The sequence below is a fragment of the Brassica napus genome, unplaced genomic scaffold, assembly GCF_020379485.1.
Source record: "Brassica napus cultivar Da-Ae unplaced genomic scaffold, Da-Ae ScsIHWf_2778;HRSCAF=3551, whole genome shotgun sequence".
Classification (NCBI taxonomy): Eukaryota; Viridiplantae; Streptophyta; class Magnoliopsida; order Brassicales; family Brassicaceae; genus Brassica; species Brassica napus.
In genome coordinates this window covers 1-18,106 of record NW_026016047.1, presented here as the reverse complement: position 1 = coordinate 18,106, position 18,106 = coordinate 1, and the positions used below count along the sequence as shown (strand labels likewise).

The following is an 18,106-nucleotide window of genomic DNA, read 5'->3' as shown; positions in this document are numbered from 1 at the left end:
GATTTATATAGAAGATTTTGATAATTCCTAAATAGTATAGTTTCTTTTTTCTTTCTTCGAAAAAGTTATCGATAACTTTTAAAAGTTTAATTTCCATATTACTTATATGTATGTTTTACGTTTAATTTTAGAAGATAAATATGATTAATATAGAAATTATCTTTTAAAAAGATTTGGTTTGACATTTTAATTTTAGAAAATGAATATGGTAAATATATAAATTATCTTTTTTACATAAAAAAATAGAAATTATCCAGATATAATATATATATATATAATTGTAAGTACAAAAAAATGAACAAGCTCATGAAGAAGCTCATGTTCATATAACTCATGATCTAATTTAAGCTTGATCATTACACTTATTTATTAAATGAGCTTAAAATATAAAAGCTTAAAATATAAAAATCATGCTCATGGAAAAAAAAAAACGAGTCAGCTGAGCAAGCCCATCAAATGTAACTGATTTTTGACATCCCTGCATGAAACCATAAACATTAGAAATAATCCGGAGAAACCGATTGCAGAAATTTTCTGGGTCATGTTTGATCTTCTATCTAAATGGGCCTTTGGGCTTTGTTCACATTGAAGATTTCAGTGATATTGGTTCGAAAACAACTTGGACGGGTTTTGCTGGAAGTCTAGAACATGAATCCTAGATAGATCCATTTTGGATTAGAACTACTTCATATATTATTTTTCTAAACTAGAAAAGCAAAAATTTCCATTAATCAAAGAGGAGAATCTACGAGGTTTCGTAGAATTGTATGGTTTCTTTAGAAAATACGGAAAACAAAAGGTTTGAAGGCGTGAATAAGCCTCTCACGACGACACATTGTACGTAGTGAGATACTCGATGAAGAAATTTAGGGAAAACCAAATGTGCCTGAAGTAGCTGAAGTGGATTTAGTTGAGTCTTGGGCTGGCGTCATATCTTGGCCAGCACATGCATGCTCCAGGTATGTCAAGTGGATGAGTCATATCATAAATCAGAATCTCTCGATGGTTTCAGCTGGATAGTGACGATCGAAAGTGAAATTATCCAATTAGGATTGAAGGGTTCTAGACGATCTCGCTTGTCCCCCTTACATGTGCTGAAGTATAAACACTTTTTTTGGTAAAATGTTAAACACTTCTTTAGGGAATGAAATGTTTGATCACAATGCCACTGGCTAAAAGACTTCAAATCTCCTAAGATATTTTTCCTTTTTAAGTTTATGTACATTCGCTGGAATGTTAATGTCCGTGCATATTACCTCCACAAAAGTGCGTGAACATAAAAATTACATGTTCCCCCATGCAAGTTCTTCAGTTCTCTTTCTAGAAAATAGACTTTTTCTAAAGGTTGATCAAAAAAAAAAAAAGACTTTTTCTAAAGACTTAATAATATGGTTTTAATTGTCAAAAAGGAACAGCCAAAACATTAAAGCAGAGATAAATTGACAGAAAATAAAACATTAATGCTCCAAATGTGTAATTTGGGTAAAGAACAGTAATCGAACAGGTGAAACCAATAAGTGCTATACACGTGACAAAGCACTGACATTTGTACGATGATGTCGAAGACCATATTGATACTGTTTCTTTCTGGCATGCTGCTCCTTTTGATACTGTTTTTCTTCTCTTATTATTGTACTAATTTTCTTAAACCATAACATAACAATTGAGATGGTGACAAGTCGCAGCCTCTGTAGTTTCTATGTTTTTTTTTTCTTTTTGTTAATGGCTTTGTTCATTAGAAACATGTCACAATGCTACTCCTCACAAGGATATCATTTTTGTTTCAATAATTTTTTTTTTGAATTGAATGTTAAATTAATTAGAAAACAAAAAAAAAACTTTTTGGACAAGGTTTCATGGTTCGGATTTTCCAAAGAAATCAAAACCTACTGTTTTAACAAAATTAACAGGCAGCCCACCACGCTTTCTTATTGCTCAAAGTATTGATTGCCGTGTGGCAAACCAGAGCCGGAGTCCGTCCTCGTATTTTCTGACCTTCCTCGCAAAGTGAAGAGATTCTTTTTCTGACATTCTTATCAATTATACAAGCTTGCCGTGTCCAAGGAGTTGCAGCTTCGCCATGGCGACAGTTGTTCCTCTCTCGCCATATTTGATATAGCGTAGCTTGTTTCAATATTTAGTTAATACTTCAAAGCATTAAACGTTTTTGATACATGTAATTTCCATGTACAAGTATAAGTCTTTGGGACAAGGTTTTTTATCGAAGATTTGAATTGATTTCTTATCTACATTGATGCTGCTGTTTTTAATAGACATCCATCTTTGTATAAACTCGTGCATAATACACTGTATTTATCAATTTACATGTCTGTGTTGGGGTTATACACTCTTGAAGATTCACACTAACTGGAACCCAAAAAGTAAAATAAATAAATAATTCACACATTTTAGTACCTTTATAGTAAAGCTAAAAAAATTGGCACCAGTATCCATAATTTTAGGGCTCTTGCAACACTAAAAATATAAGAATTAAAAACTTATGTTCAACGGTGCTGCTAGGAAAGTCGTGTATTTTGAAGAGATTGACATTGGTTTAGAACTTTACTAACAAGTAAAAATGACAAGTTTTTTTTCTTTTTTGAAACTAAAAAATGATAAGTTATCATATACTCTCTTACAAGAACCACATGGGCTTGTACCTCGCTCAAAGGAAACGGGGCATGTAGATATAATAAGATAGAACTTCGATGTTTGCACGATGGTGGAATTGGGAGAAGGGTTAAGAGGTGATCACGCATTGATTTTCTCGCTTTCTTGATAATTATATATTTTATAGAATTTTTTTTGAGAAATTGGCACTCATATACAAACATAACCTCGTATTTTGCAGGGATGGAAATTGACCTTTTTGGATGATGTGTTCTTTTTTAATGACACTTTTACCCCTATATTGATATATCACAGTGAAAATGTTTTTTTTCAATAAAAAACACTATAATCGATATATGCTTTGTTTCTGAAATAAAAAAATTGTTCGTCTCTCTTCTTTCGCATTTACATTGTTTACATCGAAAAAGAGAGATGATGAACAGCTCCACCTCTCTCTCTCTCTCTCTCTCTCTCTCTCTCTCTCTCTCTCTCTCTCTCTCTCTCTCTCTCTCTCTCTCTCTCTCTCTCTCTCTCTCTCTCTCTCTCTCTCTCTTCATCCTCTTCCCTTCATCTTCCATGACCTATTCATCTAAATCTCCTTTGTTTCCATCAACGGGTGTTTGCCCATTTCTCAGTTGGGTCGTCCCGTCGAAGTTCTCTGAGAATATCTCACGAGAGGTTCCATACTCACGAGCTCGTGTCTCCGCCTCCGATTGTGTTTCTCCTTATCACCACTGGTTACCTGAATGGTCAGAGATATTCAAATCTCAAAAGGATGAGTCTTCACCAGATCGCTCTTCTTGCTGAGAGCTGGAATTAAATACCTTTTGAGTAGTAGTATGTCATGTTTTAAATTCGAAAGTTTTTTGTTGTTTTCAGTTTTAATTGTTATCGTCAAATTTCGATTGAAGCTTTACTTAATGAGGAGTGTTAATGACGACCATGATTTTGTTGTACATACATGGTAAATTTTGAGAGAACCTTTTATTATCAGAAACAGTGTTAGCCGGATAAATATAATAGAAAACAAATTTTTTTAATGGACTCACACTTTTATCATCCGGTTACCATCTTTTTGTTTTATTAAGAGTTAAACGAACAAATTGGAACATAGCCATTCTTAGCTCAATCATACATAACTATATTTTAAATATTATCCATTTACGAATTGACATAACCATCAACACATCCAATAGCAGGTAATTTTAACTCAAAACATTAGTCAATATGTAAAGTATCCGGATAAATCACAATATAATCATGCTAATTTATGAAAATATAAAAAACCACATTTAACCGTGTTAATTTACATATCAACTATATGATTTGATATTTATTAGCCGGCTAAAATAAGTCAAAATAAAATCAAGGAAAATAAATACAAAAACATATATTTGTTAACCGGCTAAAAGAACTTAATAGCTTGAAACATATACATATTAGCCGGCTAAAATAAGTCAAAATAAAATAAAAGAAAATAAATACAAAAACATATATTTGTTAACCGGCTAAATTAACTTAATAGCTAGAAACATATACATATTAGCTGGCTAAACTAACAAATATACTGCGCGAAAAGATTTGACTCAAATACAAAAAAAACATTTGGTAGCTGACTAAACTAACAAATACGTAAACATTAATAATTCATGTTAGCTGGCTAATTATTATATTATCTTTGCGCCATGAACGATTTTCATGGGGAGTACGGTCTTCTTGTTGAGCCGTCCTTGTGAAGCTTTTGGTGTGGACGAGCTTGTGTTAGGGATGTCGGTTCTCCGGGACAGCTCCCTCTTAGACGTGAAGCTCTTCTTGGCCTGTAGATTTTAGAGTTTGTGTGCGGCGATGTAAGATGCGTGTGACGGCGATGAGCAGCTGAACTTTACAGAGGAAGTTTGAGAATCGGCTCTCTTGTAGATTCCGGTGGTCGGGGCACGGAGCAACTCCGGGGATAACTCTTTTGGTGAAGACTAATCATGGATAGATCGATGTCCTGTTTCAAACACACCGCCTGCCGAGAAGCTGCGATACCCAGTCGCGTTCGTCGAAGCATTCACGTTCGTCGAAGTTGGGGCAATAGCTCTTTTGTCTTCTTTCCCTCGCTCTAGTCTTCTCTCTTTAAATCTTGATGTGCTTATGCCTGTTCTTTTTTGTTGAATCTACTTGTCTACGGTTTTGATGTTTCTTTGATTTCTCCTGGTATCATAATGTATATAAATGTATGCTTTTGCCGATGTCCCTTTATCAGAAAGAAATAATTTAATTTTGTTTCTTTAAAAAAGAGAAAGATACAAGTGATAGGGTTATCAGTGTATTTTCATACCCACTGGTGCTGGGCTCCACCACTTTTTTCTATTCCCGCAAATTTCCTACTCTTTGTATATTTATCGTGCAAATTGCTCATTTTTTTTCTCAAATATTTTATTAGAGCAACCACATTGGTTGATACTTGCATTGGGTATCTAAAAGCAAAAAAAAAAAAAAATGTTTTTTTTTTTGAAACACTAAAAAAAATTGTTTAGGAAAACAAACTGACCAATAAGAGAAAGGCATATAGTAGAAATGGGTTTTAATCTCAAGAGGAAAATATCATTTTAATCTCAAGAGGAAAAAAATTGTTTAGGAAAATTAAAATATTTATGTATTATATATGGTATATAGTTTAATTTAAAATGATATATATATATATATATATATATATATATAATAGTTAATTAAATTAGATATTTTACTTATATGATTTTGTAATCATATGTATTTTGTTATAACAAAAATTTAAAATCATGGATCACAAAATTTGAATGTGAGACTTTTAATAGTTTTAGTAATTATAGTCGTTTAAAAAAATTCAAAATATAACATATACCAAAAATCTAAATTTTATTATATAGTTAATACAATTGCTTAATTTATTTTAATAATTTAAAATTAAACAAATATGATAGAAGATACACTAATTTTTATTAAATTTTTATTATTCAAAGTCATTAATTGTTATATTTATTTTAAGCATATTAGGCAATTCTATAACTTTTATTTAAAGAAATAATAAAGAACATTAATATTGAATTTATTATTTTTTATAACACTGATTTATTATGACATATTTATTAATAATGAATTTATTGTTACTTTAATAAAAACTTATTATATAATTAGATGGACCAACTTATTTCTCTAGTGATTCTAAAAATCATCTTTGTGATGACACATAAATACAAAAAGAAGTTGTAATGTTTCTCAATTAATATATAGGGGATATTTAAGATTATTTTTGGGTGATATATATATATATATATATATATAAGTATATTGTTTGTTCTTTTAACCAGGACATACTGTAGTAAAAAGTCCAGGCACAAACCTTTTTCTTTTTTCAAATATTCCTCACATCTCCTCACTCTTTCTCAGATTCTCTCTCCCAAAATTTCCTAATTTAGTGACTTTCAGATATTCGTCTTTCTTGCCTCGTTAAAATTAACCAAAACAGGGTAATGAATATGTTTTTTCGACGACTATAAGGCACAAGGCATATGGATCTTTCCTAATACTTCTATATTTTTATATTTAAATAGTTTATTTCGTACGGCCATTATTCTAATATAACATTTTGAACATGCCTCAATCGTCTTTTTTTTTTCCCGTCAAAGTTTATTTAATAAAGGCCCAAAGCCCAACACGATTACAAGGCCCAACTCTATTACGGCCCACTAAAACACCACTAACAAAGCGCAAGCCCAAGAACGGCCCTAGACCCAAGAGTGCAATTGATGTCGGCCGCATTCCTTCGCGAACCGCCGCATCACATCTGCCTCGACTATCACCGGAGAACCACCCACCGTTTCACCGAACCACACCGGAGCTCTTCGACTCCACACCTTCTTAACCGCGACCGCCTACCCACCCAAGTATTCCTAATCTCGGAGAGAGTCAATCGTGACCGAGATCTCATCCGCCACATTTCAATACAGGGCCGGGGGGGGGGGGGGGGGCTTCGCTCAACAATACATGCCTCAATCGTCTTTCTCAATTGTTTTATCAAAAGTTGAAATACTATAATTGGTGCACAACAATAAGTGTTATTCCCTCACAACAAATATATGAATTATTTTAAAGAAAATCTGGTTGTTTTTTCAGACCGATGAAAGAAAACAAGAATTATCCTGTTTCTTCTTTATTGGCATCTAATTATTCGACTATGTGGTGAGGAGAAGATATGGACAGAAAATCGAAATATTCTATACATAATTGACAATTTTATTATTATCAAAAATAAAAAGAAATGAAAATAACATTATTTCATTGTGACCCATACCAAAAGAAATTAGTAAAACATTGAGAAATTTGCCCTTTCCTTTCCTCACAAATCATTCTAGGGTTCCTAAAAGTTCCCAGTTTTCCTTTTTCTCTTTCCATTTTTGTTGAGTTTCAGCTCTTGCTTCTCCTCCTCAACTTTGATGTCTTCCTTTAATTTATCCACGTATCTTTAAAATTTACCATTTCCTGAGATATCTTAGTCTTAAATTAAAATTTTCTTCACTATATATTAGCTTATCTCTTCTTCATTTTCTCTGCCGACACTTGATCTTTCTCTCTCTTCGGTGAGATCCTTCTCTCTCTTTTATGACTCTGGTTATGTTAACTGGTCATTGGCTGGTTTAAGGTTCCAATCTTTTTTACCGATCTTGTGCCAGGAATAAAAAGAAGAAAAAAAGTCAAAAGAAGAAAAATGGTGAGAGGAAAGATAGAGATGAAGAAAATAGAAAACGCGACGAGTAGACAAGTGACTTTCTCAAAAAGAAGAAATGGTTTGCTGAAGAAAGCTTATGAGCTCTCAGTACTCTGTGATGCTCAAGTTTCTCTCATTGTTTTCTCTCAGAGAGGAAGGCTTTACGAATTTTCCAACTCTGAGTATGTCTTCTTTATCCTTGAATTTACTTTCTTTTACTATTTCTGTACTTTTTATTTGGTTAATTAGGCTTTTTAGGTTATGTGTCTGGTCTGAATTTTTCTGAATCGTAATTGAATAAAGCTACTATCTTAGATTTGTTACTTGATGAGATTCGATCCTTGTCTGAAGCCTAAAGATTTACTTCTTCTCTCTTCCTATAATAATATGATTTCATTTTCTATATTTATATAATAGTCACTTATTGAGAAATATATACAAACTCACATTTTCTGATCTACCTGAACTTTTTTTTGTCTAATTAACTATAGTGTGTATGTCTAGGGTTTCCAAAATTTTATTGAAATTATGAACATAAAACAACATTGGAACTAGCTCTAAATGGATTAAGACTATAATTTAGATGGTTATTTAGTGTGATATCCGTACCAACTTGTACAATTTTTTACCCATCCATATATATATTGATAATATAAAATTATAAATATGTTTTATTTTTTTCTTGCCCCTATTAGGTTGCGTACTATAGTTTTGGTTTCGTTGTATCTTTATTTGGGCTCCACTTTTGTAGCCATATGACTTAATTATGTGTGCTCTTCTTCATTTGATTCGGATGTGCAGTTTATACATAGATTTCCCCTGTCTATATATATATATATATATATATCATGTATTTCTTGGACTAATACTTAATTATACATCTAAGAAGAAACCAATCAAAGCTTTGTGCTGTAATATATCCAAGTAGATGTATAACGTTAAACGTGGTTGTTTTTCTCTATGCTAGCAGATGTTGTCAATTATAGTTTTTCATATAGATTAGAGATTCTAGATTCAATTATTTGATTTTGGCCAAAATTGCAAAAAGGAGTTCATCGATTTAGACATTATAAGAAAAGGCATGATGATGAATTCGAATGGGATGGGTTTATAGTTAGCTATATAGATGCTATTAACCAGCAGTCAAAAGACATTGTAGTACGTACAACTTTGAGAGATCTGGAGGTGAATCTTTACTTAAAAATCAAATAAACTACATTTTAATATTTTGTTGCTAGAAGATGCACGTCTTATATTTAAACCTCAGATTTAATTACATATCTTTTTTAAGCGAGATATATAGATCTGTGGATTCTATAATTTGTCTATGTTTGATCATCAGCATGTGGAAGACGATCGAACGTTACCGCAAGTACACAAAAGATCATGAAACCAACAACCATGACTCAGAAATTTACGTCCAGGTTTGTTACCAAACTATTTTGGTCTATATTATGTCATAGATATTTACATGGTTTAATGATATTGATTTTTTTTCTCATGCCCTACCAAAACCAAATCTTGTGATATGTCAGCAGTTTGTACAATGTAGATATGTTCAACAGTGTGTACATATACAGAATCGATGGGACAAAGATTGTTCAACAGTTTTTTTTAACATCAAAACGCTGATCTAACTGTTAAACAGTTTATATTGGCCGTAAATTAAAAAAATTATATATTGATGTTGTTTTACTTCTATTGCGTCCTATGGTTTCATGCTGTTGGCGTTATGTAGCGATTAAAGGAAGAAGCAAGCCACATGATCACAAAGATTGAACTCCTTGAATTTCACAAGCGGTATCATGTCTTAGCCTTTGTTTTTCCTTATTGTTGCCACCTTTTTGATTGTTTATTTTCACTTGTAATGCTATTAGCATTAATTTACGTTAATAGAGTTTTAACAAAATTATGCAATCATACACTCTCTTTTGCGTGTGTATAGGAAGCTACTGGGTCAAGAACTTGCTTCGTGTTCTCTAGAAGAGCTTCAAGAAATTGATAGTCAACTCCAAAGAAGTTTGGCCAAGGTCCGAGCAAAAAAGGTATGTTTTCATCAATATATATTGGTATATATGAATGATGATGCCACAATGCAAATATATATATATATACATGCATGTTGAAATTAATAATTTCCCATCTCAACCGTGTAGCTATGAGTTATTAACCTCATTTACAAATAACAACTTGGACACGGAATTTTTTGCGGTGATTTAGCGACATATGTCAATAACTTTATCAACATCGTTCCAGACTTGTGTGTAATTTCTGTATTAGTGTTTTTATCATGGTAATGAAAATAGTTGGAATGGTTATAGGCGCAATTGTTCAGGGAGCAATTGGAGAAGCTAAAAGCAAAGGTGCAATGCAATATGTTATATATGTTAATAGTTTTGCTTATTAGCATTCTCTATAAATGTGAGATAACATGGCTTCGTTTCAGGAGAAACAATTGTTAGAAGAGAACGTCCGGTTACATCAAAAGGTAATTCATCTCTCTTTCCGATTCATATATATATATATATATATAGCCCATTTCAAAAACAAAAGTGAGATTTTTTCACCTAGTTTTGCTTACAATTTATTCAAATGTAGAAAATTATATATGATGCTATCTTTGTGTGGTTGACTCCAATGCAATCTATGTTATGAACAGACTGTTTTAGAACCATGGAGAGGGTCGACTGATCAACAAGAGAAATTCAGAGTCATAGATCTTAATTTGGAAGTAGAAACTGATTTAGTCATCGGTTTGCCAGAGAAGCACTGCAAATAACATTATCTTATATGTTCTTTAACCAAAACAATATAATATTTTATGTTTGTATTTTCATCATCAAATCTGTAAAATTCTTCAATAAATTGCGAGTTAATGATTTGTAATATTATCTTATGATTTTAATCCTTACACAACTAATAAGAGAATACCATCTTATATTCAAAACCCTTCAATTAGCTTCCTATAGCTCACTATACAGGTAAATGGTCTCCAAAGAAGCATCTGTATGCCCTAATGCGTCAAAAGGTGGAACATTAATGGAACATAATGTCCATGCAGGGCTGACTCTAAGATGTATACATCCAATATAAGACTCTGAGATGTCAAAAGAGAAAGCAAGAGATGTGTAAGACAAGAGAGAGCCTCCACTATTAATCATATTTATATAATCTTACACAAACCAATACATGAAGGTAATATATCAATGGGTTATTGAGCTGGTCTAAACACTTCAATCTTTAAGGGTCATCAGCAATTTGGCCTTCTTTAATGGTATGGATTTTAAAGAAAAATGTAACGGTGCAGGGGAGGAAATCAAATTTCTGATGGAAGCAAGCAGAGCTTGGCTCTTGGACGGATCACCGAGCTCGGCAGCACCGTAAACACCGTCGTCGGTGAAACGCTCCACCACATCAACTCCCTTCTCCTTAAACAAATTCGCCACACCTCTCTGCCTATCTACCATCGGATCTCCTCCTCCACACACCATCACCTTCCATCCCAACCGTTGGATTTTTCCTCATGATCCCGTGATCCATCTCCCACCGTCTGATTCGAATACTCGTGATCCCGGTTAGCTCCCACAGGGAGACAAAGCTCCCAGCAAAGGTCTCCGACAGTAGGCGGAAAAACATGATCGTGTTCTCGTGTCTGATCTCCCACTCGCACCGCTCTTGGCCGCAAACAGATGGTGTATTAGGGATATATATCCAACATAAGAAATTCTAAGGGACATTAAATAATATATAAAGGGATAAAATCATTGGAAACCCATAATTAAACTCAAATCTAACATGGTGTAAGATCAATCCACAATAATCCGCGAACGTTGTAAGCCAAGTTACCACCGGTACTTGTCCCCATGAGGTACGCGTTGGAGAGATCGACGTGAGATTTGATCCACTCGTCTTCGGACATTCTAATAAACCTCAGAGCGTCGAGTCCGTCGACGTAAGCCGCCGGGAGTCTGTGCTCGGGAGCTAGACGGTACGAAGGGGACGCGACGACCACGTTGAGCTCACGCGCCATGAGGTTGCAGAAGTCGTCGTAGAGTGTGAAGTCGACGCTGCAGACAATGAAACCTCCGCCGTGGTAAAAGACAACGAGAGGGGGTTCTGAGATGAACCTAGTGCGGTAGTGGGGACGTAGAGACGCATCCACGTGGAGTTTGAATGGCGTACGGTGATGTCTTTGGTTACGACGAAGGGGTTTTGCGGAGACGGAACAGGTGTGGCGGGGACGCGTGGGAATCTGGTAGAGTCGCGAGTGATGGAGCCATTTGGATTCTTAACGATGCCTATGAGAGGGCAAGGATCAGGAGATGGTTCGGACATATCTGATGTCTTTTGGATTCGAAGTCTTCTGTTGTGTATGAAACTGATACTAGACCATCTTTAACCCCGGTTTATTAACTGGGGTTCTTAGTTTCGGCTAAGACACGATTTTTATTTTTTCTTAGATTTTAGTTAAGAAAAGTTAAGAATCGTCTTTTGAATAAGAGATATAAAAGTCGTCTTTTAGCCGAAAAATATAAAAAAAAACAAAAAATTAAAAAAGTATCAAATCATGAGTTAAGAACATCGGGTAAGAGACCGGAGTTAATGATACCCTCATTCTTGTCTGCTTTTATAGGCTATAATATTATTAGTAATTAAATTATTTGAATATTATTTTATTCATGAAAAGCTTGAATATGTGTATAATTTTTTATTGAATTACGGTGTAAAATTTGTCTTTTTGCTTGAAAAGCTTGAATAATAGTCTAAACAAAGTACTTTGTTGGATCCGAAAAAGTTACCTAACTGAATTCTTTGGTGTCGTAACTACTATAAAATTGGATTTGTGTTGAGAAAGAACTCTTTTGAAGGTTAATTACAGTAAATAAAATGTTTACATTTTGTTAAAATGCAAACTAACAACAGAACATATCATAGTTTTACGTTAATTAACACTGTTATCATTTATATATTTGATGTGAATTATTTAACACAATTTTCTTACTGTAATGTAGCTGAAATGGAGAGAGAATGAGACTAATGTGAATGATTTAACACAATTTACTTGATGAAATATTGTAATGTTACTGAATTGGAGAAAGATGAGACTAATGTTAATGATTTAGCACAACTTACTTGATGAAATATTGTAATGTAACTGAATTGGAGAAAGAATGAGACTAACCAACGACAATGACTTAGTCCTCTGTGCTTTCTTTTTTTTGTGCACTAAAACAAGAGACATTTTATGGGTTCACAAAGTCTCTTTCATTGGTTGAGAAGTCGCAGAAAAATTCAATGCACAAAACTAATTTGAAGTTTGGAAAAATCATATATCAGGCAAATATAAGAAAGCCTTAATCTACCCTTAGATTTGCGCATATATATAAGAGTTTACGCATTTTGATTAAAAAAAAAAATTTACGCTTATATATAGAATTGTGTTTAAATTCAAGCACACAGAAGAATTACCGGCTATACTAAAAAGCCCTGTTCAAAAACGCGGTCGTTTAGTAGTTGTTCGGAGTTTGACCGCGGTGAATATGCCCAAATCAGTGTAGCTAGGCGTTGATACGCGTTGACCCACGTAACACCGTCTAATTTCTGCGTTGACCGCTTAATTTCCGCCTAATTTCCGCCTAGACCGCCTAATTTTTTTTCCGTCTATATAAAGTTGAAACACGGTTAATTATTTTTAATCATTATTGACAGATTTTTTGTAATTATTCATTACTAAATAATTATAATTATCTATCAAACTCAAAACAAACACATAATTACTTCATTTAAGAATTTTTTCGTACCAAACACACCATAATCTAGATATTCGACTAATTAAAAAGAAGTTGTTTAAATTTATATATATAAATTATATAATTATGTCTAAGAATATGTGTCATCATATTTAAAATTATCTAAATATATTATAAATATATTAAATTGTATTTAAAATTAGACCCCACGTAATCTTCGAATATTACTGATATTTCGGTAATTCGCTAGGTATGGGGTTACCGTTCGAGTAGCGCCTACCGTAGTTCCGAACAGGACTAAAAGAATGGAGAATTTGCAAGAATACATAAACGGTAGGTAACTTTTGTCCTTCATTGACTAGTCCAAACTTGCAAGATACATTATGTTCACACAGATCACATCAATTCCACAAGCATTCTGCTGATCAGGTTACCATTTTACCAACAGTTGAAATGGAGAGCAATTTAACTATAATTATACCATATGAAATCATTCACTACGAAGAAAGTGTAGCTGATGAATTCATAATTTTATCATCATTATATTACACAAATTAGTGGAAAAACAAAAGAGTCCCTTGAGTTGTTCAAAAGAAGAAAACAAGAAAACAAATAACAGATTTATCCACAGCAAGAAAGCAGTAATAGTAGTGAAACTATAGAGTTGTGTTCATCGGTGGCCTCTGTCACCACCACCACCGCCACCAAATCTACCCCCACCTCCTCCACGACCTAACCGACTTCCGCCTTGGCCACCACCGCGACCAAATCTTCTTTGCACTTGTTCTCGCTTTTGAAGTTTACGCAACTCCTTAACAACTCCTTAAATATAATACATTACGTTTATATATTTATAATCATATAGTCTGAGGAGATCATTTGTAATATTATTTTATAATTTTAATACTTACACAATTAACAAGAGAATACAATCTGGCTGTATAAAAGAGAGAATACAATCTGTTTTCAAAACCCTTCAAATAACTTATAACTCATTATACAAGTAAGTGGTCTCCAAAGGAGCATCCATTTGCGCCCTTGTTCGTCCAAGTGTGGAACATTGGAGTACAATCATATTATTATAAATGATAAGAAAAATTACAAAAATTATAAGAATTTTACATACTTTATGAGAATTTAAATATAACTGTATTACTCTAAATCGTTTTATGAAATTCATGCTTAACAATACTCTTTGTATTATGCTGAATAATCATTACAAATCTTTCTCTATTAATCTGTATACTTGTCTTCTCTAAGACGATCAACTAAGTAAAACCATTAATAAACCCTTTATTCAGAGTTCAGACCACTAAATAGGCCTTCCCACAACATTGGAGAATAGAAATGTCGATGCCAAGTTCCACAAGAGAAAACCAGAGATGTCTAATATTTTTCTTATTTATAACTTTTCCACAAACCAATACATTAAGGTAACCTTTAAATGGGCCTAACATATTGGGCTGGCCTCTAAGAGTAAATGAGATTTCTGATGGAAGCAAACAGAGTTGTACTCTTGGTCGGATCACCGAGCTCAGCACCGTGAACAACGCCGTCAGTAAAACGCTCCACCACATCAACTCCCTTCTCCTTCATCAGCTTCGCCACATCTCTCTGCCTATCTATCATCGGATCTCCTCCTCCTCCACTCACCACCACCTTCCATCCCAACCGTCCGATCATCTCCATATTCACCGGTCCATCTCCCACCGTCAGATTAGAATACTCGTGATCCCGGTTAGCTCCGACAGGGAGACAAAGCTCCCAGCAAACGTCTCCGGCAGTAGGCGGAAAAACCTGATCGTGCTCAAGTCTGATCTCGGACTCGCACCGCTCCTCGCCGCCGAAGAACGGATGGTGTAAGACCAGTCCACGGATACGTACGGGACTCAGGTCCGCCAAGGCGGATCTGAGCCCGACGTTGTAGGCCAAGTTACCACCAGCGCTTGTCCCCATGAGGAACACGTTGGAGAGATCAGCGTGAGACTTGATCCACTCGTCGTCTGAGGTTCTAATAAACCTCAGAGCGTCCACTCCGTCGTCGTACGCCGCCGGGAGTCTGTGCTCCGGAGCCAGCCGGTAGGAAGGCGACGCGACGACCGCGTTGAGCTCACGCGCCATACGGTTGCAGAAGTCGTGGAAGGGTTTGAAGTCGACGCTGCAGATGACGAAGCCTCCGCCGTGGTAGTAGACGACGAGAGGGAGTTTTTTAGACGAAACGCCGTCGTTTAGTGCGGTAACGGGGACGTAGAGACGCATCCACGTGGAGTTTGAGTGGCTCACGGTGATGTCTTTGGATACGACGGTGTTTACCGGGGAGGGGTCAGGTGTGGCTGAGGCGTACGGGAATCTGGTGGGGTCGCGAGTGATGGAGCCATCTGGGTTCTTTACGATGCCTATGTGAGCGTAAGGATCAGAGACTGGAGATGGTTCGGACATTATTCGAAGTCTTGTGTTGTGTATGAAACTGAATCCTTCAGTCTTCTCCGATTTTATAGGCAATAAAAAAAGAAAATAGCAATTAAATATTTCAATTTATTTTATCTTGAAAAGCTTGGATAATAGTCTAATACTTTGTTTAGTGGGTCCGAAATTGACTTAATTGAATTCATTGTTTTCGTAATTATTTGTAAAAATAGGATTTGGGCTGACAAAAAAAACTTTTTTGAAGGTAATTACTGTCAATAAAATGTTTTTTTGAAACTTAATAAAATGTTTTCGTTTTGTTAAAATGCAAACTAATAACAGAACAGATCATAGTTTTAAGTTAACACTGAAATAATTCTTATATTTGATGTGAATGATTTAACACAGTTTACTTGATGAAACATTGTAATGCAAAACTCAAGTGGAAAAAGAATGAGACACTAAAGGAAACAATGACATTGCAACCGGGAAAACGTAGTGCTCTTTGCTTTCTCTTTTGTGCACTAACACAAGAGAACAAGAGACTTTTCTGGTACACAAGTAGTTGGCACGTCTCTTTCGTTGGTTGAGAAGTTCGCAGAAAATTCAATGCACAAAACTAATTTGAAGTTTGGCAAATCAAATATCAGGCAAACATATTGATAGTAAAGCGTTAATGTACTATAATTAAAATCTCTTTCGGGGAGATTGACACAACTAATCATTTGATACTGTCTTTGCTAAAAATCTACACCGACAATGATGGGAGAGATCAAAACAATTAATGGCATAATTTGCCTTCTCTAAAACTTGAAAACCAGATCTATTTAAATCAGTAAACAGGCCTTTCGACAACATTGAAGTATAGGAATGTCCATGCCATGTTCTAGAAGAGAAACGAGACATGTCTAACAAGAGAGAGAGAGCCAGCCTCTTGGGCTTCTTATTTATAATTTTTCCACGAACCAATACATAAAGGTAATCCTTAAATGGGCCTACAATATTGGGCTGGGGGATGGGCCTCTAGTATAAGCCTCCTTATTTTATGGATGTCTTTTAAAAACGATACGGTGTAGATGAAATGAAACTTTTGATGGAAGCAAACAGAGTTTGACTCTTGGACGGATCACCGAGCTCAGCACCATGAACATCGCCGTCAGTAAAACACTCCACCACATGAATTCCCTTCTCCTTCATCAGCTTCGCCACATCTCTCTGCCTATCTATCATCGGATCTCCTCCTCCTCCACACACCATCACCTTCCACTTCAACGCTCCGAGTACCTCCAGTCCATCTCCCATTGTCGGATTCGAATACGCATGGTCCCTATTCTCTCCGACAGGGAGACAAAGCTCCCAACAAAGGTCTCCGACAGCAGGCGGAAAAACACGATCGTTCTCATGTCTGATCTTGGACTCGCACCGCTCTTCCCCGCCGAAGAACGGATGGTGTAAGATCAATCCACATATACGTAATAACGGATCAAGTACATTTGCGACTCTATGTCCGACACTGTAAGCCAAGTTACCACCGGAGCCTGTCCCCATGAGGAACACGTTAAAGAGATAGACGTGAGATTTGATCCACTCGTCGTCGGACTTTCTAATAAACGTCAGAGCGTCCGCTCCGTCGTGGTACGCCGCCGGGAGTCTGTGCTCGGGAGCTAGCCGGTACGAAGGTGACGCGACGACCACGTTGAGCACGCGCGCCATGAGGTTGCAGAAGTCGTCGTAGAGTTTGAAGTCGACGCTGCCGGTGATGATGAGCCTCCGCCGTGGTAGTAGACGACGAGAGAGAGTTTTTGTTTAGGCAAACGTAGTGCGGCGGTGGGGAGGTAGAGACGCATCCACGTGAAGTCTGATACGATGATGTCTTTGGATATGACTGGAGAGGAGAGGTCAGGTTCGGCTGGGACGCAGGGGAATCTGGTGGGTCGCGAGTGATGGTGCCATCTGGATTCTTTACGATGCCTATGAGAGCGCAAGGATCAGAGGCTTCAGATGGTTCGGACATATCTGTTTGACTGTTTGTCTTTTTGATTCGAAGTTGTCTGATGTGTATGAAACTGATACTTCGGTCTTGTCCGCTTTTATAGGCTATAATATATTAGAACATCCGCAATGGTGAATTCCTTCTTGGAGTCCTTATCATTATTATATTAATTTTTTTTTATTTGTTTTTGTTTGAATAGTTAAGGATTCTAGTCAAAATAATGTGTCTAATGGTGATTTCCAATTAGGAGTTCTTAGAAATAGAAAAAATATTTTTTTTTAAATTAAAATTAAAATTTTATTAATTGCATGATTAAAAATAAATATACCAGAAAAAAAAAGTTTAAAAATGTATAAATTTAAAAACTATAAGTTTTTCAATTTCAATTTCAGTATCATTTTCTCAGAACAGTTGCTGAATACTTTGACCATGGCCTCCAAATACAATGCATGGAACGCAGGAGTTATGCTGAACAGCTCAACATCATCAATGCATAGACCTAGAGAGCCTCTATCTCTCCTAACTCTCGCTATCTATCTCCTCGCTCTATCTCTCGCTCTAGCTATCTCTATAGCTCTCTCTCTAGATCTCTTCCATCTCTCTCTCTCTCTCTCTATC

General features: G+C 35.4%; 2 protein-coding genes and 3 pseudogenes across 2 annotated transcripts; 1 reads left to right on the top strand and 4 right to left on the bottom strand.

Moving 5' to 3' along the window:
• The first annotated feature begins 6,874 nt into the window (after positions 1 to 6,874).
• Positions 6,875 to 10,246, top strand: LOC125602232 (MADS-box protein AGL42). Its single transcript, XM_048773984.1, has 8 exons — positions 6,875 to 7,211; positions 7,305 to 7,521; positions 8,682 to 8,763; positions 9,078 to 9,139; positions 9,285 to 9,384; positions 9,661 to 9,702; positions 9,786 to 9,827; positions 9,999 to 10,246. The coding sequence occupies exons 2-8, from the start codon at positions 7,340 to 7,342 to the stop codon at positions 10,116 to 10,118; spliced, it is 630 nt and encodes a 209-aa protein (XP_048629941.1). The 5' UTR covers positions 6,875 to 7,211; positions 7,305 to 7,339; the 3' UTR covers positions 10,119 to 10,246.
• Positions 10,247 to 10,287: 41 nt separating this feature from the next.
• Positions 10,288 to 11,044, bottom strand: LOC125575317 (annotated as a pseudogene).
• Positions 10,974 to 12,021, bottom strand: LOC111216230 (annotated as a pseudogene).
• A 2,451-nt stretch (positions 12,022 to 14,472) lies between these two features.
• On the bottom strand, positions 14,473 to 15,587 carry LOC125602231 (probable carboxylesterase 120). The gene has a single exon (XM_048773983.1). It carries the CDS (start codon positions 15,526 to 15,528, stop codon positions 14,560 to 14,562), a length of 969 nt encoding a protein of 322 aa, XP_048629940.1. The 5' UTR covers positions 15,529 to 15,587; the 3' UTR covers positions 14,473 to 14,559.
• An 851-nt stretch (positions 15,588 to 16,438) lies between these two features.
• Positions 16,439 to 17,593, bottom strand: LOC125602236 (annotated as a pseudogene).
• Between the last annotated feature and the right edge of the window lie 513 nt (positions 17,594 to 18,106).